The sequence below is a fragment of the Pristiophorus japonicus genome, chromosome 8, assembly GCF_044704955.1.
Source record: "Pristiophorus japonicus isolate sPriJap1 chromosome 8, sPriJap1.hap1, whole genome shotgun sequence".
NCBI classification, from domain to species: Eukaryota; Metazoa; Chordata; class Chondrichthyes; family Pristiophoridae; genus Pristiophorus; species Pristiophorus japonicus.
This window is the reverse complement of record NC_091984.1, coordinates 133,080,063-133,104,441: the sequence shown is the minus strand read 5'-3', so window position 1 is coordinate 133,104,441 and position 24,379 is coordinate 133,080,063. Positions and strand designations below refer to the sequence as shown.

General features: G+C 47.3%; 1 protein-coding gene across 3 annotated transcripts in view; it reads left to right on the top strand.

The window, feature by feature from the left end:
• LOC139268178 (torsin-1A-interacting protein 2-like) overlaps nucleotides 1–24,379 on the top strand; it is an 87,332-nt gene that overhangs the window by 40,872 nt on the left and 22,081 nt on the right. For 2 of the 3 annotated variants that reach the window (XM_070886231.1, XM_070886230.1), the window contains exons 7-9: nucleotides 5,485–5,538; nucleotides 21,383–21,445; nucleotides 22,666–22,743. In XM_070886231.1, coding sequence (XP_070742332.1) covers nucleotides 5,485–5,538; nucleotides 21,383–21,445; nucleotides 22,666–22,743 — 195 coding nt within the window. The remainder of the gene's footprint in view (nucleotides 1–5,484; nucleotides 5,539–21,382; nucleotides 21,446–22,665; nucleotides 22,744–24,379) is intronic. The other variant, XM_070886232.1, reaches the window with a different exon arrangement.

Here is a 24,379-nt window from a genome sequence, read left to right as displayed (position 1 = left end):
AAATTCCTGGTGGCAAGTGAGGTAACTGGCTTGAAGTTCTTTGATGCGTTTCATGTGTTTTGACCAACAACAACAACAACTTGTATTTATATCGCGCCTTTAACGTAGTGAAACGTCCCAAGGCGCTTCACAGGAGTGTTATGAAATAAAAACAATTTGACACCAAGCTGCATCAGTAGAAATTAGCGCTGGTGACTGAAGCTTCGTCAAAGAGGTAGATTTTAAAGCGTGTCTTGAAGGAGGAAAGAGAGGTAGAGAGGCGGAGAGGTTTAGGCAGGGAGTTCCAGAGCTTGGGGCCTAGGCAACAGAAGGCACGGCCGCCAATGGTTGAGCGATTATAATCAGGGATGCTCAAGAGGGCAGAATTTGAGGAACGCAGATATCTCGGTGGGGGGGGGGGGGAGGGGGGAGGGGTGCCGAGGGGTGGGGGGGGTGGCTGTAGTGGGGCTGGAGGAGATTACAGAGATAGGGAGGGACGAGGCCAGGGGAGGAATTTGAAAACAAGGATGAGAATTTTGAAATCGAGGCGTTGCTTAACCGGGAGCCAATGTAGGTCAGCGAGCACAGGGGTTAGCAGAGGTCGTAAAAGCATTTGAAAGAACTCCGACGAGCTGGTTCTTGGGTGGTGGCTGGGGACACAACAGAGCAGGTTCAGAACCCCCCTCTCTTCCCTCCCCCCCACCCCCGAACCCGGGTGGAGGTTTAAATGGCTGAGGTGCAGACAGAGCTGGGGGAGGTGGCGAGGGGTAGGGAGAGTTGTCTGGTGTGGATTTGATTCAGGTGGGCAGCGGAAGTAGCAGGTGGGCTGCAAGAGGAGCAGGAGAATTCGGACAAAGAAGAGATTTAATAGAAGGAGAAAGCAACAGTCTGCCCATTCTGTTTGGGACCTGGGGATTGAGTGGGGGCTTCTCATCGGCCTTTGGGTGTTTCGCTTTGTTAGTGTGTGAAAGAGAGACGCAGTACGGAAATTGTAGTTTTCATCTGGGACTATAAAACCCAGCACGTGGCACAACAAACTGTGTCACCTGACAGCAAGCAGAACATGTACAACAGATGACAACAACAACAACATATTTATATAGGAGACGGGGGCGGAGGGGATGAAGAAGCCGGTTAGCAGTGGAGAATAGAAGCCAGGGTTTATCTTTGCAAAATGATTCTAGAAAATTGAGCAATTTTGGGAGACAAGAGCAGGTCCCAATAGTGCTCTATGTGGTCCAGCCAGATCTGGCGATGAATGGCTCAACCAGTTGTTCACCATATCCGTTCAAGTCTGCGTCCCTTGGACTTAAGGGAGCGAAGAAATAGATACTGTACCAGGGGGAATAACCAGGGTGAGAGAGAGTAATGGTTTTAACAGGGACTAGGGCATCAGAGGCGATGGTGAGGATGTGGTCGAGCAGATCGGTAGCTGCAGAAATGTCATGGTGAATGGAGGGCCAAGGGCTGGACAGTTGGGATTTCGTAAGTGCAGGTGTGAGAGAGTCGGGAGAGAGTTTTTCCAGGGGCAGACACAGAAGGAGGTAGAGTTGCGGGGAAGGATGCAAGTGAGATGTGGGTGGATAGCGATATGAGGAAGTGGTCAGAGATGGTCTTGTCTGCAATTGACACGATGGGAGTAGCGAGGCCACAAGAGATGGCAAAGTCGAGGGGCTGGCCGTGACTATGGGTTGGGGAGTTTATATGGAGGGAGAGATTAAGGGAGAATAGGAGGTTAGTGAACTCAGAGGAGAGCGAGCATGATGAATTGAGATGGAGGTTGAAATCACCGAGGATGAGAAGTCGCTCAGTGCAGAGGCTGAGGGAGGAAAGCAGTGAAGATATCTCGGTGATAACATTTTTATGGTACTTGGGTGGATGGTGGAGAATTTTAAATGTGAGAGGGGTGGAATAGGGCGAGATGCTCAAAGGAGGAGAAAGTGCCGGAGGAGTAGGGGGACAAACCAAGGTGTGATTTGGTGAGGAGAGCCACACCGACACCATGGCAGTCTGAGCAGGGCAAGTAGTGGAAGATATAGCCAGGCATGGAGGTTTCATTTAAGAGTAAGGTGACATCACCCTTCAACAAGGTTTCCGTCAGGACCATGGTGCCGATGCAATCGTCCACGATAAGCTCATGGATGGGAAGGGCCTTGTTCACAAGATAACGGACATTCTGGAGGAAGATGGGGAGAAGGTCGGTGATGGTTGCCCCACTGTCGCCATCCACAGGATCAGCACTCAGGGGCGATGAGTTGGACAGGGAGGAGATTGGCAAGATTAGCCCCCAGTGGGCATGCTGGGTGGGAAGACCGGCGAGAGAGTAGGATGGGACAGTTGGGGTTGCTGTTTGTCAGGAGGCAGCGACGAGTGCCTCGGTGGGTCCTTCGGAGGATGCCAAGAGAGGCACAGAGGGAAGCTGTCGGCTTATCTAGGATGGAGACAAGCCTGCGATGGCAGCAGGAGAGTAGGAAGGTCGAAGAGTAACAAAGGATTGGGGTAGGGATTTAGGAGGGCAGAGTATCCGCGAGAGGAGAGATGAAAGGAAGCATGACGACAGGAGAGAACAGTCAGGGAGGGATAGAGAGAAAAGGAAAGAGGGGAAAAGTGGAAAAGTATTGAATGACTTGGGTCCGGAGCGGTAGCCAAAGTGCGCATGCGAATGGACACAGGGGAAATGCTCAGGTTGCATAGGCCTGTTTAAATGTAGTAATTAATGGAATACGTATTTTCTGGTAGCAGGGAATAGGTTGGAGACAATAGTAGGGAGACCAGGGTCAAAGTCAGCGGTCCCATGGAAGGACAAAGTTGTCATAAGCAGGATGGGGTCGGTCCGGAGCATCGATGAACCGCTGTCCAAAGCAGGAAAGGGAAGTTCAGAAGCTATTTGAAGTGTAGAGAGTTTGAGGATAAAGTTTGTTGCCGTAGAAATGAGAGTCGGTAGTGGCAGAAAGATGATGGCAAAATTGACGCAAGTTGGAGGTCACCGTAGATCAATGCGACGGAGAAAAAGCAAAAGGACATGTTAAGTTGCAACACCGAAAGCTTGATGACAATTCCCGATTGCTGATTGGTCCCCTTGGAGGATAAGACACACCCAGCAGTTTCTCTGGAATATGTAATTAGATCCTCCCTGCCTACGTAATCACTGACTTTGCAAAGAGCAATTCGTGCCATTCTGACTGCCGACTCCAGACAAACCAGAGTTCACTTGGAAAAGACAGGGCTCACTCACACGGGTTAAGGCCTTCTCCCAGCCCCCAAACAAGTTCCTGCCCCCACACCGCTACCACCCAAGTTCCTAACCTTCTCCCCCCAGCCCAAGTTTCTGACCTTATTCCCTGTAAATCTCTGATATTCGCCGCCCTCCCAAGTTCCTGCCACCGCCCCACCGCCCAGGTTCCTGACCTCCTCCTCCAGCCCAAGTTCTTGACCACCCCCCCTGCCCCCGTTCTCCCCCTCCCCCGAACCCAAGTTCCTGACCTTCTCCCCCTGCCCAAGATCCTCCCCCTCAGATTCATGACCTTCCCCCAAGAAGTTCTTGACCTCCTCCCCCCCCCCCCCCCCCCCCGCCCCCAGCCCCCAGCCATAGATGGGGCATTGTGTGTGGATCATGGATTGTGAACATGTTTATTGAGTACGGTGAATAGTGACAGTGTCATGATTTACGGATTTCGTTCAGTCTTACCATCTGGATCACGTTCTCGCGCTCAACCCCCCTTTTAGACCTGGACCACGTTCTTCCGACATCCCTACTTTGCTCTCCGTACCTTTTACCCCCCTCTCCCGAGTTCCTGACCCCCTCTCAGTCCCTTCCGATTCCCCCTTGCTCTTCGATCCCCTCTCTCTCTCCCTCGTTCCTTCTCTCTCTCCCACTCTCTTCTCTGCTCCCCTCTCTGCCCCCTCTCTCTGCCCCACCTCTCTCTGCCCCCTCTCTCTACCCCCTCTCTCTGCCCCTCTCTCTCTGCCCCACCTCTCTCTCTGCCCCCCCCTCTCTGCCCCCTCTCTCTCTGCCCCTCTCTCTCTCTGCCCCCTCTATCTGCCCCCCTCTCTCTGCTCCCCACCATTTGCCCCCCTCTCTGCCCCCCTTTCTCTCTGCCCCCCCACTCTCACTCCGCCCCCACTCTCTCCCCGCCCCCACTCTCTCCCCGCCCCCACTCTCTTCCCACCCCCACTCTCTCTTCCCCCACTCTCTTCCCCACTCTTTTCCCCCCACTCTTTCTCACCCCCCTCTCTCCCCCCCACTCTTTCTCCCCCCCCCCCCATCTCCTCCTTTCTCCCTCCCTTTCTCTCCCCCCTCTCTCTCCCCCAATATGATGTTAGAGGTGAATTTTCTTTTGTATTGTTGAAGAATTCTGATGTCTTTGTAGTGCCGGAGAGGGATGTGTGTCAAATTGCAGTATATTTTTTCTGTGGTATACTTTTTGTTCTGTACCAGGTTTGTTTAAACAAATAACCCAGTTCGGGGGCTACGTCTGTCCTTATGTCAGTGTGTCTACTCACTGAGACAAACTGGCTGGGATGAGAAGAGTTGTATTTAATGTGTGAATAGTTGTTAATTGCAAAGTCATTTAGGTTGATCTCAACCAGGCTCATTCTGATACAAAAAGCAGAAAATGCTAGTAGCACTCAGCGAGTCAGGCAGTTCCCGTGGAGACCCTTGTCCATACCTGAAATGTTAACTCCTCTAATCTCTCCACAGATGCAGCCTAACCTGCTGGATGTTAGTGTTATAAAATAGCGTTTTCCCTAAATTACCACGAGCAATGCCACGAGAGATCTGCTAGAGTATTTGTGTATCATATCTTTTAATCAACTTAAGTAATGGGTTAAATTCTAGGGCAAATGTTTAGACACTAAACAAAAGCTGCTTGTGTTTTTAGAGCGCCTTTAATTTGGTAAAAATGTCTGAAAGTGCTTCAAAAGAGTGTAATCAGGCAGAAACTGATACCGAGCCAAAGAAGGAGACATTCGGGCAGGTGACCAATCGCTTGGTCAAGGAGGTAGGTTTTAAGCAGTGTCTTGAAGGATAAGAGAGAGGTGGAGAGGTTTGGGGAAGGAATCCCAAAGACCAGGGCCTAGGCAGCTGAAGACACAGCTGTCAATGGCGGTGCGAAGGAAGAGGGGGATGTACATGAGGCTAGAGTTGGAGGAACACAAGAGTTGTAAGGCTGGAGGTGGTTACAGAGATAGGGAAGGGCGAGGCCATGGATGGTTTTGAGCACGAAGATGAGAATTTTAAATTTGAGACTTCGTGGCAGTCTATCCATTGATTCCCCTCGTGCTCAGACTAGACAATGGCTGCCAAAGCAACCCTAGCGCGCCCCATACTATTCATTACTTACATAAATATGTCGATTTGTTCTGCTTTGGTTCAAGCGAAAGTGACATGCCAAACATCCATCATTGCACTGAGCAACAGGAAATCTCCATGCAGCCTTGATTAATTTGTGAGGTTTTATTGTAAGTAGAGTTGAAATGTTTCTGGTTTGCCTTTCCATGCAGAGCCAGAGAAGATGGACTGTTCCGATGATACCGACCGTGAAAGGGTGTCTTCAGGTGTGTAGTTTCTGAATTGTCAATAGTCTGAAGCTTGTTCAGTAATGGCGCTGTGATGATAAAAGGATTCAAGCAAATTTTTAAGGTGTAACTTGAGTTTGAAGGGAAGCCGGACTGTTTGAAAATGCTATTACTGAAAGATAGCATTTTTGTATCAAAAAATTTTTGTATCAAACGTTAAACTTTTCAATGAAGAAAACAACAAGTAGCAGCAACAAACAAACAAACTCTAGCTGCAGCCATCTCTCCTCCCCCTTATTCAAAGACCTTAGCGCTGTGCACCCCTCTTGCCCCTGTTGTTGCCTCTAGCTCTACCCGTGCTCGTTGTCGCAGACTTCTACTTCCTCCTCCAACCTCAAGGTTTTTTCTGTTTTCTGCACATAGGCACATTTGTTGATGGTGGGGTTGGACAGGGACAGACCTAGCAGACAGCATTGTGGAAGGTCCGTGTTCCTCTTCGATCTCTTCAGCCTGTGGATCAACCCACGGCACACTACCTGAGTTGGTCTGGGGATTGGAATATGAGTGGCAGCAGTTGATGCTGCCAATTGCTGTTGGGCAATGACAGCCTGGATGTGTCCACTTATTGCAGCAGCTACCTCCGAAATTCCTTCCCTAATCTCCGGCATTCCCTCCCTAATCTCCGACATCCCCGCTATCATCTGTCCTGACAATGCATCGGCTGCCTCCGTCATTCCCTCCCTAATCTCCGACATCCCCTCCCTCATCTGTCCTGACAGTGCTCCCATTCCTCCAGACAGTGTTGCTACTTCCACTGACAGTCCCGCTAATTCTACCCTCACCCCACCCATGGTGTTCAGGAGCGATCTCGTTAGCTCAATGCTCTTCCCACTCATTCGTATGTTTCCTGCATCCTGCATTTCAGGTTGAGCTGTCCTTCCCACCCTCCTCGGCCGTCTCCCAGGTGTGGCTTGCTGCAACCCACTGGGACCCGCAGCCTCGGACTGTACATCATGAAACGTTGCGTCGGTTGTATCGTTCAGCAAAGAGCTTGGCGCCCTCAGAGGGCTCACCGGCTGCAATTCTAATGTAACCATCTCAGCATTGCTGCCCTTCATTGTCCAGCTGATCCTCGTCCTGATGTTGGTGAAGAATATCTGGACTGACAGCTTCCTGATCTTCTGCTTCAGCTTCTGTCTCTTCCTGATGCGCAACATCTGCAAAACATAACAGAGCAGATGTTTGGTTAGCAGCAGAGGAAGGGGCAGGGTGACATGTGGGTCACACAGCGCAGGCTCTTTTCAAAGACCACGATGCCAGCCCAGACTGTGCAATTTGCAGGGCTCACCCTCTGTCGGTAACCTGGGCCCAGTGTCCACATTGGTGGTTGCGAGATTTAATCATATCAGCGATCCTCTGTTCCACGGCTGTTAGTTGCAGCCTACTTGGCGCACCTCCTCCAGTTTTTGACCTTTCTCGGTTGATCTGTGACATCCTCCTCTGCAAAGATGAAAATAGAACTTTTTAAGAGAGGATCCTTCTGCTGTGGTGGCCACACACACACATATTAGTCACATTTGCAAATGTAATTGCAGTGCATAAATAAAAATATTACTTTCAGTCACTGCTTGGCCAAGGTCCTGCCACTTTTTGACCTGCGTGCTGCTTCTCAGGGTCATGGCCACCACATTAAACTCTTCTGCAACTTGGTCCCAAAGTTTTGCTAGTAGAGAGTTGCAATTTCTTTTGTCCCATTCTCCCTTTGTTCTCAAGCACATCCCATCTCCTCTCAATTATGTCTACCAGAGGCTCAATTTCTTCTGCTAGAAATCTCTTGGCCCTTCCCCCTTCCCCTTCCCCTTCCCCTTCTCCTTGTCCTTCTCCTCCTTTTCCTTCTTCTCCTTACCCTTCCCTTAGATCCACCTTTTGCAGCTAAAATGTAAATGTCCAAATCCAGCTCCGATCCGAATGGGTTCTCACAAGCTCTTGATCTAGACCAGGAACTTTACTGTGGATATGCAGGCACACCCGTCATGTGGAAAAAGTGATTTTTATTTCCTGACGCATGCTCAGAGACTTTTTGGCACACACTTGAAGCTCTACCCCCAGACTTAACTCTTAACTTCAGGTGCCGCAGCTCCGAAATAAAATTTTACTTTGGCGAAAGTTGCATCTTTTTTTCCCGGCACAGTCGGGCACAAAAAAATCGGCCGTTAATCCTCCTAGGCGCCAAAAATCAGCAAAGAGGAAAATTGAGCCCCATGTACTTAGTAAACCATTGGTTATCTTAAGTCTGAGTTTCATAAATGTGTTACATTAGGAGAAAGGAGTTTGGGAGTTATTATTTTCCCATAGGGAAGGTTCACGTGTCAGTAAATGAAGTACACAGTAAGTAGTGAAGTGTGTCTGTGACTGTTGGAGAATTTTAAACGGCTCATCTATTTGTAGTGCATTGTTCATGACTGAGAGACCCATCTAGCAGATGCATCAGAAATTACGGTGGGAAGTACTTGATAACCTGGCGGATATATTACAGGTACAACGTCTGAAATCTGGCAACCTCGAGACCGAGTGCATGCCGGTTTTCGGGTTTTGCCGGATTTCGGACCTCGCTGTTGATGCTCCTCTCTGCCTGCCGATCCTCCGCTCTTCACCTCCCGCCGCTTCTCAACGCCCGCGGCCCCCTGGCGCTGCGTTTTTTATCAGTTTCCTCGTACCTCACCACCCGATGTCGCCATCTTGGCCGCCTCAAAATTGTCTGGACAATTCTGGTTTTCGGAATTCTGGATTCCGGACGTTGTACCTGTACCGGGGACACGACTATGGTAGTGGGAATATCTGGCAATAAACTTAAGGCTACTTCTGAAATTGCTATTTTTTGAGTGGAAAAAGTAAATTTTGGGACTATATGAGTCCTCTGTCTGTGAGTTGTATGTTTGAGTCTATTTTGTGAGAAATGAAAAAAGGACTTTATAATAAGATGTGTCCCTTTGAATAAAGTCTGGTTGCATATGGCTCAGGTGTATGTCTTCGCCTAGCTCATCCCCTCTGCTGCTAAATGCAGATATCTGAATTTTGTGGTGCCCTTATGGGGGAGAATGAAGCTCAGAATGAAAAGAACTTTTCATTTACATGATTTTGTTTCATGAAAAAGACCTCTGCATATCAGTGGAAGAGTACATTTTTAGAAAATTAATTTAGACACTTTCCAATTGTGATGGTAAGTAATGTCATTGTGGAAATGTCTGAAATAACCTGATTTCATTATCCCGGGGAGCTGTCTGTTTTCTTTTTGCTAATATATGTACAATTCAGTTTCACAATGCAGTCGCTCAAGGCATTCAAGCTCAAGAAAAAAACTGTCACATATCACTTTAGATTGCCTTGCCACCATTTGTAAAAAGTGAAAGATTTTAGCATACACAAACAATTCTAGAGGGATAGAATTGAAAAGCAGAGAAGTTATTAAACGTGTATCAAACCTTGGTTAGACCATGCTTCAAGTGCTGTGCACAGTTCTGGTCTCTATTATAAAAAGAATGTTGGGCTAGAACCTCCACTTTTTTTGGATGCTTAACGCCCACTTAACGACCATTTTACCGCTGAAATAACGTATAGCGCCCAGATAGCGCCCATTTTGGCACAAAATGGAAACTGATGTGCATTTTTAGGAAACTTATCGGCGAGCATTACTTTCCCCATGTGCTTGACGCAAGGAAAAAATATTACCGCCCGCCCACTCTTTTTGGGCGGAATCATCAGAATGGGCGAAATCAACGCCCATAATATCGCCCAGCGTTACTTTCCGCATGGATTTAACGCCGAGATTCAATATTAACGCCTACCCACTGGTTTTTGTCGTAAAGAGCATATTTACCCAAACTAGTGGCCATGGAGATCGCCCATCGTCAATTTCACTACCTCGCACACATACTGCCCACAATATCGCTCGCTCAAAAAAACGGCCACAAAAGGTGGAACTAACCGGAACGAACGCCAGTGGTGTGGCTGGTATTTGTTAAATCCCACTCTTATGTGAGGAGCTGATATCTTAAAGATTTGCCTGAAAGAGCGCTGATGTGAGTGACAACGCTGAAACACTGCTGTATGTGTCCAGCTCAGACATCAATGGTGTCCATCAGCTTGGTGCCAGTTAAAGTTTACGTTGATTGATGTCAAGTTATATTTAACCCTTTTATGGTAAGGAATCACCAGTATGTAACGGTCTAGCTATATGAGACAGTGTGCTACAAGGTTATGTTCAATAACAAAAATTTAATACCAACATTGGTCTGAAATCATAATTATCACAGCCAATAACACCCAACCCCCGCCCACACCCCACTTTTTCCACCATTGACATAAATCACATGTTCAACATGTCCAGCAACACAGAATACAAAGGCAAAGCAGGAATGTGGTCCCCAGTCCCCATACATTGCAACAAATTGCATACACCCAGATGGAGATATAACACAGCTATCACCTGCACACATGCACCTCACTTTCCTGCCCACCTCTCCTTCTACCCGTTCCCCTCCTTGCTCCACGGTGCCTGGCCGAGGAGCTTCTCAGGCGGTGCCTCATTGGGGGGGGATGAAGGTAGATGCGGTCGTTGCACGGGTACGGAGCGGGGGGTGCCGAGGGGGCAACATTCTCTGATGCAGAAGCAGGATCTTGGTCCTTGCTCTCATCTGTCGTTTGCAGTGGTGGTGCGGAACCTAGGGGTGGAGTGCCGTGCTCGGGGATCACTGGGAGGCCTGTGGCAGCAGTGTTCCTGGCTTTCACAACCAGGGATTCCGCCATGAGTGGAATGTACTCGGTCATGGTGGCCAGCTATCGGAATATGCTCCCCAATGCTTCGATGAGCTGGTCACCAATGTCTGCAGTCCTTCTGGACAACTGTATCATCTCTCCGCAGTCATGTCGCGCTCATGGAACAGAGCTGCGGTGTCCACGAGGCCTCCGCAAGGTCGGCGCCATCCTGGGGACAAATGGAGAGGCGGAGAGGTGCTTGGGGCCGGTACCTCCAGAGTGGAGGTGGAAATGACCAGAGGAGCACTAGATGGCCTTGGGATGGAATGGGTTCTGGTGCGTGGCAATGCAGGTTCTTCGAAGTCACCACTCTCATCCGTAGAGAACAGACCCAGCGGATTGACGGGTGAGAATCGGAGCTCCTCTGCACCAGATGTAGTAGGATCATCCATCGACTCCTGCCCCACGCCCCCACCTCTGTGGGTCTTGCCTGGGGCTGCGCTGCTGGCTGATCTGCAAAACACAAATGAGGTTATTAGTGGAGAAGGGGGTGTTAGGGTGACAAGGTGAGTCCAGCATATGCATGACAAAAGCACCACCTCTATCAAAATCATCATAGACACCACATTTCATGACCATTAACACATTGTGCATTGCAGTGATTTTCATTAGGCCAGCATTATTTCTATGACACTTTCAGAAATCATCTATCATATATGATTGTTCGGATATAAGTGCGTGTGACATCTATAGACATTACATGATGCAATGGTGTAAGCTTTACTCACGTAGCATCACTTTAGGGTCTGCAGAAGCGTCCGTGGCTGTCCGGGAGTGCTTCGCCACGAGTGCGAGCACTCGCTCTTCCATCTCTGTGATGTCGCTGGGGCCTGGTGGCCCCCCCACCCGTTCGCCTCTGCATGAACCTCATCTTCGATAGCTTCTTCTGTAAAAGGTGACAAGACGACATGGCATGAGATCATTGCATGATATCATTGCTAGGTACTGTCACAGACACTGATTCAACACATAACCGACAGATATAATCATGATTATTATGATTATTATCATTCTTTACCTAAAGACATATACTGTGACCACAAGCTTTGAGTAAAACATTCCCGGTAAAAGTGAAAGACCTCAGATCTGCTGATAGTCACTCATGACTGTTACAAATCAAATTATATAAATACGTAAGTACATGTAAATCAATGTAATCCCACAAGGTCATTCCATCGTTTGTGGCATTGGTTGCCCTCACGCACCTCGTTAGTTGCCGACGAGACCACCTCTGCTATCTTGGTCCATATCCTCTGGTAGGCCTTTGGGGTGGGATTCCCACACCCTCCCTGTGTCAAATCACCCCAGAGTAACTCGACCTCCTGCAAGAGGGAGGCATTTACCTCGTCCGAGAACCTCCTGGCTCTTTTGCGCCCTCCAGTGTGCTCCTCTCCCAGCTCACTGCTCTCTCCAGCGTCAGTCTCCACAGCCTGCTGTGATGCCTCCTCCTCTCTCTCCATTATAGGCCAAATTCAGTAAAATATGTGGCTGGTAACACCTACTTTTTGTTTGCCTACTTGCTGTGAAGCTCTAAACTCTACCTCCTTCCTCACAAAGCATCCACACCACACCCAACCACGCCTTCAGTCCCTCTGAGCTCCCTCTCTGTCTCCTCTTCTGCGCATGTCATGGTGACCCTTGACCTCCAGAATCGCGGGAATCGAGCGTTGCCATGCCGTTGCTAAGGACGGCCACACTTTACGGCAGAAGGTCAAAAAAATTTAACGCAACCGCCCATTTTATATTGCTCGCGGTAACGCCCATTTTCAAAAGTGGAGACTAGGTGGTTTGAGAATGGGCGAGAAGCCGGCGTTCTGAAAACCCTTATTTACCGCCCACGCCGGAAATATCGCCCATTTTAACCACAAAAATGGAGATTCTAGCCCATAGAGGCACTTGAGATGGATCAAAAAAGATTTACAAGGATGATACCAGAACTGAGAGTTACACTTATTAGATCAGACTGGATCTCTTTCTTTCTCTAGAAAAGAGAGGGGTGAGGGGTGACCTAATCGATCTTTAACATTTTGAAGGGGTTTGATAAGGTAGACTTAGGAAAGGTGTTTCCACTTGTGGGAGACCAAAACTAGGGGCCATAAATGTAAGAGTCACCAATAAATCCAAAAGGGAACCCAGGAGAAACTTCTTAACTCAAACAGTGATAACATTATGGAACTTGCTGTCGTAAAGACGACAGTAGTTGAGGTGATTAGCATAGATGCATTTAAGGGGGAAGCTAAATAAGTGCCTGAGGGAGAAAGGAATAGAAGAACATAAGAACATAAGAAATAGGAGCAGGAGTAGGTCATTTGGTCCCTCGAGCCTGCTCCGCCATTCAGTAAGATCATGGCTGATCTGATCCTGGCCTCAACTCCACTTCCCTGCCCGCTCCCCATAACCTTGACTCCCTTATCATTCAAAAATCTATCTATGTCCACCTTAAATATATTCAATGACCCAGCTTCCACAGCTCTCTGGGGTAGAGAATTCCAAAGATTCACAACCCTCTGAGAGAAGAAATTCCTCCTCATTTCTGTTTTAAATGGGCGACCCCTTATTCTGAAACTATGCCCCCTAGTTCTAGATTCCCCCATGAGGAGAAACATCCTCTCTGCATCTACCTTGTCAAGCCCCCTCAGAATCTTACATGTTTCAATAAGATCACCTCTCATTATTTTAAACTCCAAGGAGTATAGGCCCAACCTGCTCAACCTTTCTTCATATGACAACCGCTTCATCTCAGGAATCAACCAAATGAACCTTCTCTGAACTGCCTCCAATGCAAGTATATCCTTCCTTAAATATGGAGACCAAAACTGTACACAATACACCAGGAATGGTCTTACCAACACCCTGTAGAGTTGGAGCAGGACTTCCCTACTTTTATACTCCATCCCCCTTGCAATAAAGGCCAGCATTTCATCTGCCTTCCTGATTATTTGCTGAACCTGCATGCTAACTTTTTGCGTTTCATGCACAAGAACCCCCAGGTCCCTCTGTACTCCAGCATTTTGTAATCATTCCCCATTTAAATAATAATTTTCTTTTTTCTTTTTCCTACCAAAGTGGATAACCTCATCTTTGCTGGTTTCTAAAAATGTCCCAATCCTCTGGCCTTCCACTGTCCTTCGCAACATTGTATGCCTTTGTTTTCAATTTGATATCATCCTTTACTTTCTTAGTTAGCCACAAATGGTTCATCCTTCTCTTAGCATCTTTATTTCTCACTGGAATAAATCTTTGCTCAGAGTTATGAAATATCTCCTTATATGTTTGCCACTGCGTTTCTACAGTCTAACCCTGTAATATAATTTCCCAGTACCCACTTTAACCAACTCTGCCTTCATATCTTTGTAATTACCTTTATTTAAGTTCAGGACATTAGTTTGAGACTTAGCTTTCACACCCTAAAACTGAATTTGAAATTCTACCATGTTATGATCACTCTTCCCAAGAGGATCCTTCACTACAAGATAATTAATTAATCCAGACTCGTTGCACATTACCATATCTAAAATAGTTTGCTCCCTGGTTGGATCCACATCGTATTGTTCCAAGAAACCATCCCGCATACACTCTATGAACTCTTCCTCAAGGTTACTGTTATATATGCAGACTATAGATATACTCTCTGTGTAGTCACTATATAGTTGCATAAGATGGAGACTTGTTACCTGATGTACTATCAATAAGGTTTACACTGTGTATATATATGCTGACACCACTAGAGGGTGCAACTGGTGGAGACCGGGGCTTTCCTGCCCTGGTGGCAGGGGCTGTAAAAAGGGGAGCCACCATGCGGCTGCCTCACTCTGTAGTTAGGAATAAAGGACCAAGGTCACTACAGTTTGAGTACAACACATTGCCTGGTGGTACAATACAAACATAATAACTGGCAACGAGAATAAGGACTTTCACGCGATATTATGGCTATCTTTGGCACACAAAAAGACTTTGCAGAGGGTGATGATTGGGATGCCTTCACGGAAAGGCTTGAGCTATATTTTGTGGCAAACGACCTGGCATGGGAGACGGACACATTGGTGGAGAAGCGCAAGGCTGTACTACAGTGTGGGCCCGAGGTCTACCGCCTCATCAGGGACTTGCTGGCACCTATGAAGGCCAAGGATAAGACATGATGAGCTGACTGAACTAATTCACGACCAACTTAAACCAAAAGAGAGCATCCTCACGGCCAGGCACAGATTCTACACTCATCGCAGACCTGAGGGGCAGGAGATTGCAAAATATGCAGCTGACCTCAGGAGACTTGGGGCATTGTGTGATTTTGGCATGCACCTCAACGAAGTATTGCGAGACATCTTCATTATCGGAATTGGCCACGAGGGCCTCCTTCTCAAGCTATTATCTGCCGACATCACAGTCAACCTGCAGAAAGTCATCAACATCAGTCAGGCGTTCATTACCTCGACCTGCAAATCATTCAGCCTGTGGACTCAAACCGGAAAGTACTGTACATAGAATGGTGCCTTTCACAGGCAAGACTGTAGAACGTGGCTCTGCCCAGGGCAGAGAGCACAGACCTCAGGGTTCCAGAATTAAGAGTTCACCGAGGGGTGCTAATCGAGTAGCACCATGCTGGCTTTGCGGAGGAAACCATAGGACTCACCTGTGTCGGTTTGCTGAGTACGTATGCAATGCCTGTAACACGAAGGGCCACCTCCAGCATATGTGTGAAAGAAATACAACTCACCGTCTAGCAGAGGAGTTGGTAGATGACTTTGATTCCAGTAGGGAGTATAATGATTTGGCCAGAGAGGCAGCTCAGCCCCAAGAAGAAGTGTGTGGAGTGTATACCTGCACCAGCGATTGTCCTCCAGTGAAGATAGAAGTCGAGATAAACGGCATTCCAGTCTTCATGGAAGTGGACACGGGAGCGAGCCAGTCAGTGATGAGCCGAGATCCCTTTGAGAGGCTATGGAACAAAAAACGACCCAAGCTGGTTCCAGTACAGGAAAAGTTGCGTACCTACACCAAGGAGCTGATCCCAGTCCTTGGTAGTGCGGATGTAAGTGTAATCCATAATGGCGTGGTGCACAAGTTACCTCTGTGGATTGTTGCAGGTGATGGTCCAACGCTACTAGGATCCTATTTCCACTGGATCTTCACTCCAGCAATCGATGTCCCCCATGCTCAGAGGCAGAGCAAAACCTCGCCTTCGCTTGGGCCAGGCACCAGAGAACAGACCAGCACAGCACCTGAGGCACAGACCATCCATCATGGCTGCGTGGCAATGATCCGACTGGAACGACCTAAAAGTACCTTCCTGGCTCCAATGGCAGAACTCCTAGGGAGGAAGATCGAATTCACAGGCAATCTTCCAGCTTTTGTGGCAGAATCGCGGGAGAGAAGGATCAAGGCAGTCAACCTCAAGGACAGAGGCAAGATGGCGTCCCTGCTGTAGCGAGGTGCAGCGTGGCGTGGCAGGATTCTCTTAAAGGAGACCTGCAACCAACTGAACTTAAAGAGACATTGTATGCATGGCAATCAATGTAACAAACCGATTAAGAATGTAAAGAACAAAATGTTGCGAGATGTCGGGAACCGAGTATCCCCAAAAGTAGCAAGCGAGCGAATTCGGGAGGGTAAAGATGCCCTGCCCTAGGTGTCCCCACAAGTTATAGGCCAGTGACCTCAGAAGGGTGAAGGCACTGATCATGATACTCTGCCCCAGGTCTATTCCACGCTGCAGGCACCCGATGGCACTATTCGCCACAGACCTAGAAACGAAAACGGCTGCCGTTGCCCACCACCCGGGTGGAGACGGTGCAGTCCCAGACCCAGTCGCTATCTCAGCCATGTCCGGGAGCGAAAGGTCAGAGCCAACGAGTTCCCCAAACGGGACCTGGAACAGCGTGAGAGAGCAGGCAGAAGAATCTGCAGCCCTCAAAGGAGGACAGGGAGACCACACACATCTGTGGCTCTGCCCACCACTCGGCAACAGCAAAGGCCCTGAATCCTGGCAAGGTGAGCGAACCAAGCCCACTCCGCTAGCAGGGGACACAGCGCCACCATCAGACGACTAGGACCCCGTCCGGTTGCTCTGGAACTAGCATCCCCGCATACCTGTACTGCTACCTCAGTACTGACCATGACTGAACTAATTATGCAATCTACCCAATCCTGGCGCACGACCGTAAAACATAACGAATGTAAGTCACTGAACCAAGGTGTCATGATGCAAACTGTAAAAAAAAATGTTCTTCCTTTCTTTGTACTTGCACTGTGTCTGATCCTGTATGTTTATGTAACGGGCCAGCTGCATGATCTCGCTGTGGGGGGAGGAAATGGATGTATGTAGCCATGGTCACACACATCGATCACACCCAGAACCCTTTGGAACCTCCACTGCATCATCGAACCATCCAAACTGGTAACCACTACCCAATATTGTGGCAAAAGGACTTGGGGGTTAACAGGGAGAGAGCCAAGCCAAAGCACAGCCAAGGTGCAAGGGCTATTGGCACTTAAGTCTGGGGAGAGCTAAGCCAGAGCACATCGTGCAAAGGTAATTGACACAAAGGACTTGGGGGCGAGTGTGTTGTATATGCAGACTATAGATATAGTTTCTGTGTAGTCGCTGTATAGTTGCATAAGATGGAGACTTATTTACCTGATGCACTTACAATAAGATTTACACTATGTATATACACACTGGCACCACTAGAGGGTGCAACTGGTGGAGACCAGGGTTTCCTGCCCTGGTGGCAGGGCTGTATAAAAGGGGAGGCAACATGTGGCTGCCTCACTATGGAGTTAGGAATAAAGGACCAAGGTCACTACAACACATTGCCTTGTGGAGTCATTCATAAGTATAGTACAAACATAATAGTTACCATTGCGAATTTGATTTGTCCAATCAATATGAAGATTAAAATCGCCCATGCTTATTACTGTACCTTTCTTACAGGCCTCTATTATTTCTTGATTTACACTCTGTGCCATAGAGTGGCTACAGTTTGGGGGCCTGTAGACCACACCCACCAGTCTTCTTTCCCTTATTACTTCTTATCTCCATGCAAACTGATTCTACATCTTGATCTTCTGAGCCAATATCATTTCTTAGTCCGGCACTGATCTCATCCTTTATTAACAGAGCTATCCCACCTCCTTTCCCTTTCTGCCTATCCATACGAAATGGCAAATACCCCATAATATTTAGTTCCCAGCCTTGGTTACCTTGCAACCACATCTCTGTAATGGCAATCAGATCATACCCATTTATTTCTATTTGTGCCGACAACTCATCTATCTTGTTACGAATGCTTCATGCATTCAGATATAGAGCTTTTAATGTTGTCTTATGTGTATACACTCTGTCCCTACTTGTCACACTCTGGTTATCATTATCCCTATCGTTACCCTGCACTTTTGCCTTCTCCTTTCTCTTTGACTTTTTTAATTTCCGCTCACCGGATCTCTCCCCCCACTATTTAGTTTAAAGCCCTATCTACAGCCCTAGTTATTCGATTCGCCAGGACACTGGTCCCAGCCTGGTTCAAGTGAAGTCCATCCTGATGGAGCAGCTCCCTCCTATCCCAGTACTGGTGCCAGTGCCCCATGAATTGAAACCCATTCCTCCCATACCAGTCTTTGAACCATGCGTTCATCTCTCTGATCTTATTCACCCTATGCAAATTTGCTCGTGGTTCAGGTAGTAATCCAGAGATTATTACCCTTGTGGTTCTGCTTTTTAATTTAATCCCTAGCTGCTCATGCTCCCTCAGCAGAACCTCTTTCTTTGTTCTACCTATGTTGCACGTACCTACGTGGGCCATGACTGGATCTTCCCTCTCCCATTCCAAATTCCTCTCCAGCCTAGAGGAGATGTCCTTAACCCTGGCAGGCAACATAGCCTTCGGGACTCATGCACTCAGCTGCAGAGAATTGTATCTCCCCTAATTATACCGTCCCTTACCACGACAACATTTCTTTTTATTCCCCCCACTTGAATGGCCCCCTGTACCACGGTGCTATGGTCAGTTTGCTCATCTGCCCTGCAGTCCTTGCTCTCGTCCACACAGGGAGTAAGAGCCTTGAACCTATTGGACAAGAGCAAAGGTCGAGACTCCTCCATCACTACATCCTGGGTCCCCATACCTGCCTCACTTCTAGTCACACCGTCCTGTCCCTGACCACGGACCAAATTTGAGTTAATTAATCTAATTGGTGTCACTGCCTCCTGGAACACAGCGTCCAGATAACTCTCCCCCTCCCTGATGGTCGCAGTGTCTGCAGCTTGGACTCCAGCTCATCAACACGGAGCTTGGATTTTTTTTTGCCACATTTGGGCCACTAAAAAAATCGTATGTACCTCTTCAACTGTGGCAAAAATCACCATGTTTAAGATCTCTCTGTGCAGAAGAATATGCTGATTAAATGAAGAGTGGTGGGAGGAGCGTCAACGCCAGCATAGACCAGTTGGGCCGAATGGCCTGTTTCTGTGCTGTAAATTCCATGTAATTCACTCAGAGACAACAAGAATGTTTGGTGTGGAATTAGAGAGGCTTGGGTTCAAGCAATGGAGTAGAGGCAGAGGAAGCATCTAAGCTGTGCTACCCTTGACCTAGGAGTGTCGACACTGGATGCACAATTCGCATCACTGACTTTCCTCATCTGTTGAGCACAAAATTCACCTGATTTCCCCGCCCCCCCCCCCCCGCTTCCCCTCGCCCCAATCCTCCAGGAACAAACACATTTCTAGCCTCAGACTCCTCTGTAAAGTCTGCTATTGCTTCAGTCAAGTCCTTCGGGGTATGATTCTCTGTCACCATGCTGTCAGCCAGACATCTGTTTACAGACTGAGTTGAGCTTTTTTGTTTCGTCTATTTTCTGTCAATCCTGCGTATTTCATGTCAGCAGCAGAGGCTGAGTTTCTGAACCAAATATAAAATCAAAAACGGCCTCCGTGAGTTGGCCTTTAACAGGCAATTCTCGTGAACAGATCCTGCGGGTTTCCTCCTGCTCCTCGTTACTGTAGTATGTCCACTGTCAACAAGGTGGATGACTATACACATTGGAATTATTACATAGAATTACATAGTATTTACAGTACAGAAACAGGACATTTGCCCCACCAGGTCTATGCCAGTGTTTATGTTCCACCTTACTGCATCTCACCCAATCAACATAACCTTCTATTCCTTTCTCCCTCATATATTTATCTAGCTTCCCCTTTAATGCATCAATGCTATTCACTTAAACCCAGCAAGGTGATTGGCAGAAGAACCAAAGGTGACATGAGGGAAAACTTTTTTATGCAGCATGTCGTTAAGGTCTGGAATGTCTGAAAGGGTGGTGGAGACAGATTCAATTGTGGCTTTCAAAAGGGAATTGGGTAAGTTCCTGAAGGGAAAATAATTGCCGAACTACGAGGAGAGAGCGGGGAAATGGGACCAATTCAAGTGCTCTTGCAGAGAGCCGGCATGGGCTCGGTTCTGCTTTCATAACTTCTCTGCTTTTCAGTTCTTTCCCTCCAGAAATTAACCCCAGTGCTTGGTTTACAGATGTTTTTCTATTGCATCTTTCAGTAAAGATTCCGTTATTTTTTCTACCACTGATAAGTTAACTGATCTATAATTTGCTGGACTTGTTTTATCTCCCTTTTTAAACACCTTCTCTACATCTACCCTATTGAACCCCTTCATAACTTTAAAGATTTCTATTTTCTAGATGAATAGGAATCTGTGGCTCAGTGGGTAGCACTCTCGCTCTCTGAGTCAGAAGGTTGTGGGTTCAAGTCCCACTCTCGGGACTTGGGCACCAAAAATCTAGGCTGATATTCCAGTGCAGTGCTGAGGAAGTGCTGCACTGTCGTAGGTGCCGTCTTTCGGATGAGCTGTTAAACCGAGACCCCGTCTGCTTTCTTAAGTGGACGTAAAAGATCCCATGGCACTATTTTGAAGAAGAGCAGGGGGTTTGGTGTCCTGGCCAATATTTATCCCTCAATCAACATAACAAAAAAATTTAATTATCTGGTCATTATCACATTGCTGCTGGTGGGAGCTTGCTGTGTGCAAATTGGTTGCCGCTTTTCCTACATTACAACAGTGACTACACTCCAAAAGTAATTCCTTGACTGTAAAGCGCTTTGAGACGTCCGGTGGTCGTGAAAGATACTAGATAAATGCAAGTCTTTCTTTTAAGACACAATAATAAAATATGATATAATAGAAAGATGTGTTCAATCATGAATTAATTAATTGATCCACAAAATCTGATCACTTGGCATGGCGAGTATTTCTGCAGTATTGGTCTTGGCTGTGAGGTAGTTCATGATCAAATAGTTTGCTGCAGGAGTGTGAAATGAACAGTTTTGTGTTGTGTGTCCAGTTACCAGATATGACATGTAAGCAATGTGACTATCACTTGGCTGTCATGTACCCCCCGCCCAACCCTCACAGTCAGACGGCCCACAGTCACTTCTGCTTAGCTCACACTTGAAGAAGGGACTTCTTGGGATGGAGTCTAAAAGTAGGGAAGACCTGCTCCAACTGTACAGGGCATTGATGAGACCACACCTGGAGTACTGTGTACAGTTTTGGTCTCCTTATTTAAGGAGGGAGACACTTGCATTGGAGGCAGTTCAGAGAAGGTTCACAAGGTTGATTCCTGAGATGAAGGGGTTGTCTTATGAAGAAAGATTGAGCAGGTTGGGCCTATACTCATTGGCGTTTAGAAGAATGAAATGTATATGAGGAGGCTTGAGAATATATTTAAGGTGGAGGTAGACAGATTTTTGAACGCTAAGGCAGTAAAGAGTTATGGGGAGCGGGCAGGGAAGTAGAGTTGAGTCCATGATCAGATCAGCCATGATCTTGTTAAATGGCGGAGCAGGCTCGAGGGGCATTGGCCTACTCCTGCTCCTGTTTCTTATGTTCTTATGTACCGAAGGGCATGCGGCACCTGTGGTGCGATCCATCTTCAGGAGAGATGAGAGGGACAGTAAATTGTTTCAGCAAGCAATTTGTTCTGTTACTTACCCAGGGGGGAAACTGTCCTGATGGTCATTGATTTTTAGCTGTTAACGTTTGCAATCTGCTTTCAGATGAGAACCAGCCGGAAAAGAACAAAGATTTTACAGCGCCGCCTCAGAATCCTGAAGATGAAGGTAATGTGTTCCTGAATCCAAAAACAATTTAGATTTTCCGACCAAAAGAAATTGCCTGTAATGGGGGTCTTTTTCCCATTCCATTCAATACAAGACTGCACAAAAAAGTGTAACCAGCTCTTAAAGGAGTCACACCTGCAGAACCATTTTTAGAAATCGCAAAGGATTTACAGAAATAAACAAAAGGTTGTTAAATATAATCATTGCTTATGTTCTGTACAAATATTAGCTTAAATTAGCGAAATCCTACTTCTTCTTTCGTATGGTAGTAGCAAAGCAAACCAAATGTCAATATCTAAGTTGGATATCCAGGCCAAAGCTTCTGGTGCAACAGCGTAGATACCTTGTAGGCTGCCTGTGAATTTCCTCTGATGGCTTTTCTCAGTGATGTGCTCCAGGGTCTGATTAGGAGCTCCACAGTAGCATGATGGGGATACTTTAATCTTCCACCTATAGAGAAGGTGGCAGCATCGACCATGACAGGTTCTGAAGCGGTTGATGGTTGTCCACTGTTTGCAAGGAAGATTTGATCCTGCGGGTTGTACTGTGGGGTCCTCTATAAGGAATCCATTCTTATGTCGCAGTTCTTCCATCGGTCATCAAGGCTGAGGGGAGATCGCTGAAGGGCTTCGGCGATGGTCCAAAATAGCCTTCTAGATTTGAGACGGGTTGGTAGTGGGCTGGTCAAGTCGGCCTGGATCGGCATATCATTGCTGGTGTAGGGGTTGTATTCTCTGGAGACTGCATATTCACGGCGTAGGTGTGGTGGTGTGATGTTTGCAAGCACGAGCAGCCAAGGTGTTAGTGTCGATAAAAGCCATTCCTACTAATTCAGTTGCAGGGAGATGCTGAGCAAGGTAGAGTGTGAATTCTAATGCACAGTTGAAATGCCATGATCGCTGAAATACTCCTTTAGTGCCTTGCCTCTGCTGGTGTTCGTTCAGCACCCTTATGATGCACGGCCTACTCTCCCTTAATAAAGTCTGAGCACTTTGTATCTGTGTCGCTCCTATGCTACAAACAAAACTCTCGAACTTGAGGTGTTTGTGATCAGCAAAATGTGCTTTTCAGACATCCTTCAAAATCTTTCGGCTAGTTATTTAGCTGCGCCTGGTATAAAAAAGTAGCAATGAGCAGCACCAGAATGGCTATTTTTTTCTGATGGTTCAAGAGCGTCTTTCATGAGATTATAATCTGTAATAATTGCTCTCAACTTTCAGATATGAATTCAGATACTGAGTTGGAAGCTGACAGTTTTCCGGATCCCTCGGGACCATCAGCAAATCAAACATTTTCTGGTACTGATTGCTTTAAGTGTCGTGTGTCAATGAGCCAATGAGCTGTGTTGTAGGCAGTCGCCTGTCACCGAGAGAAATCTACATGCAAATTCGGGCAACTAGGGTTGGGCACCAAATGCTGGCCTTGCCAGCGCCGCCCACATCCCGAGAATGAATCTTTGAAAATGGAGTAGAGCTTGACACTGCTGCCAGGCCGATGACCCGCATGCACGCGAAGTCGCTCAATCCCAGCCAGAGTGTTAGTACTGCGCTGAACCTTGTTCAGTTCTGCATTCAGCCATGTAAAAGAAAACTTGCATTTATATAGTGCCTTTCATGACCGCCGGACATCTCAAAACGCTTTACAGCCAATGAAGTACTTTTTGAAGTGTAGTCACTGTTGTAATGTGGGAAATGCAGGCGTCAATTTGCGCACAACAAGGTCCCACAAACAGCAATGTGATCATGACCAGATAAACTGTTTTAGTGATGTTGATTGAGGGATAAATATTGGCCATGACACCGGGGATAACTCCCCTGCTCTTCTTCGAAATAGTGGCCATGGGATCTTTTACGTCCACCTGAGAGAGCAGACGGGGCCTCGCTTTATCATCTCATCTGAAAGACGGCACCTCCGACAGTGCAGCACTCCCTCAGTACTGCACTGGAGTGTCAGCCTAGATTTGTGTGCTCACGTCCCTGGAGTGGGGCTTGAACCCACAACCTTTTGACTCAGAGGCGAGAGTGCTACCCACTGGACCACAGCTGACACTGTAGTGGACTTTAGTGCAGCACTGTCAGTCAATAGCCTGACGGCATCAAATGACACATTACACTTTGCCATTAATTGCTCTGGCGGTGTAACTAAACATAGCCTTATTCTCAATCTGCACAAAAAGGATTTCAACCCCCCTCCCCACCCCCTGAAGGCGTTGTAAGGGCTAGGGTTATGGTTAACATCTTGTAGAATCATAATGGAAGAGCCCCAGAGTCGGGCCCCTTGTATGGTCCCACTCAGTAGTGTCGACTGCATCAAGTGACACATTCCAGGCAAAGTGGCGGCTGGTTATTGTCCAGCCACTTCCTGACGGTACAATTACAAATCTCGTTAATTACTCTGGGTGGTGTCACTGAACACAGCCGAGATGTTGAGGGTACAGGAGGGGTCGGACATTCCTTGCTAGGTTTTCTGATTTTAAATCAGAAATGATCTAAAACGATAAAAAATATATTAGCTTGGAATAATGCAGGGCAGCTGTCACTCCTCTCATGGTTTGGCGGCGTTTCTGCTGTGTTTGAAAAGCTCAAGCCCTTTTTATTGGAGTCAAAGTAGCTCTATGACCTCATCAGCCATGCTGTGGTTTCCCTTCCTCCACCCTGCCTTGCTTTGTATGTGCGTGACATTAAGGAAAACATCAAGAATGTGATGGGATGTGGGTTTTTACCAATAATTCCAGGCCTTAGGTTTCGAGGGACTGCCTATGCTGATGATAGAATTAAAAATGATACAAGTAGCTCTTTCATACAGCCTTGGAAGGATGCAGGGCATTTATCATTGCTCTGGTGATTTGGCGGTTTTGTTGGAAAACTTTTTCTTGCAGTGATGGCATCGCTCTGTTTCCATTAGCTACGCCGTCTGTGTTTCCCTCCCTCTATC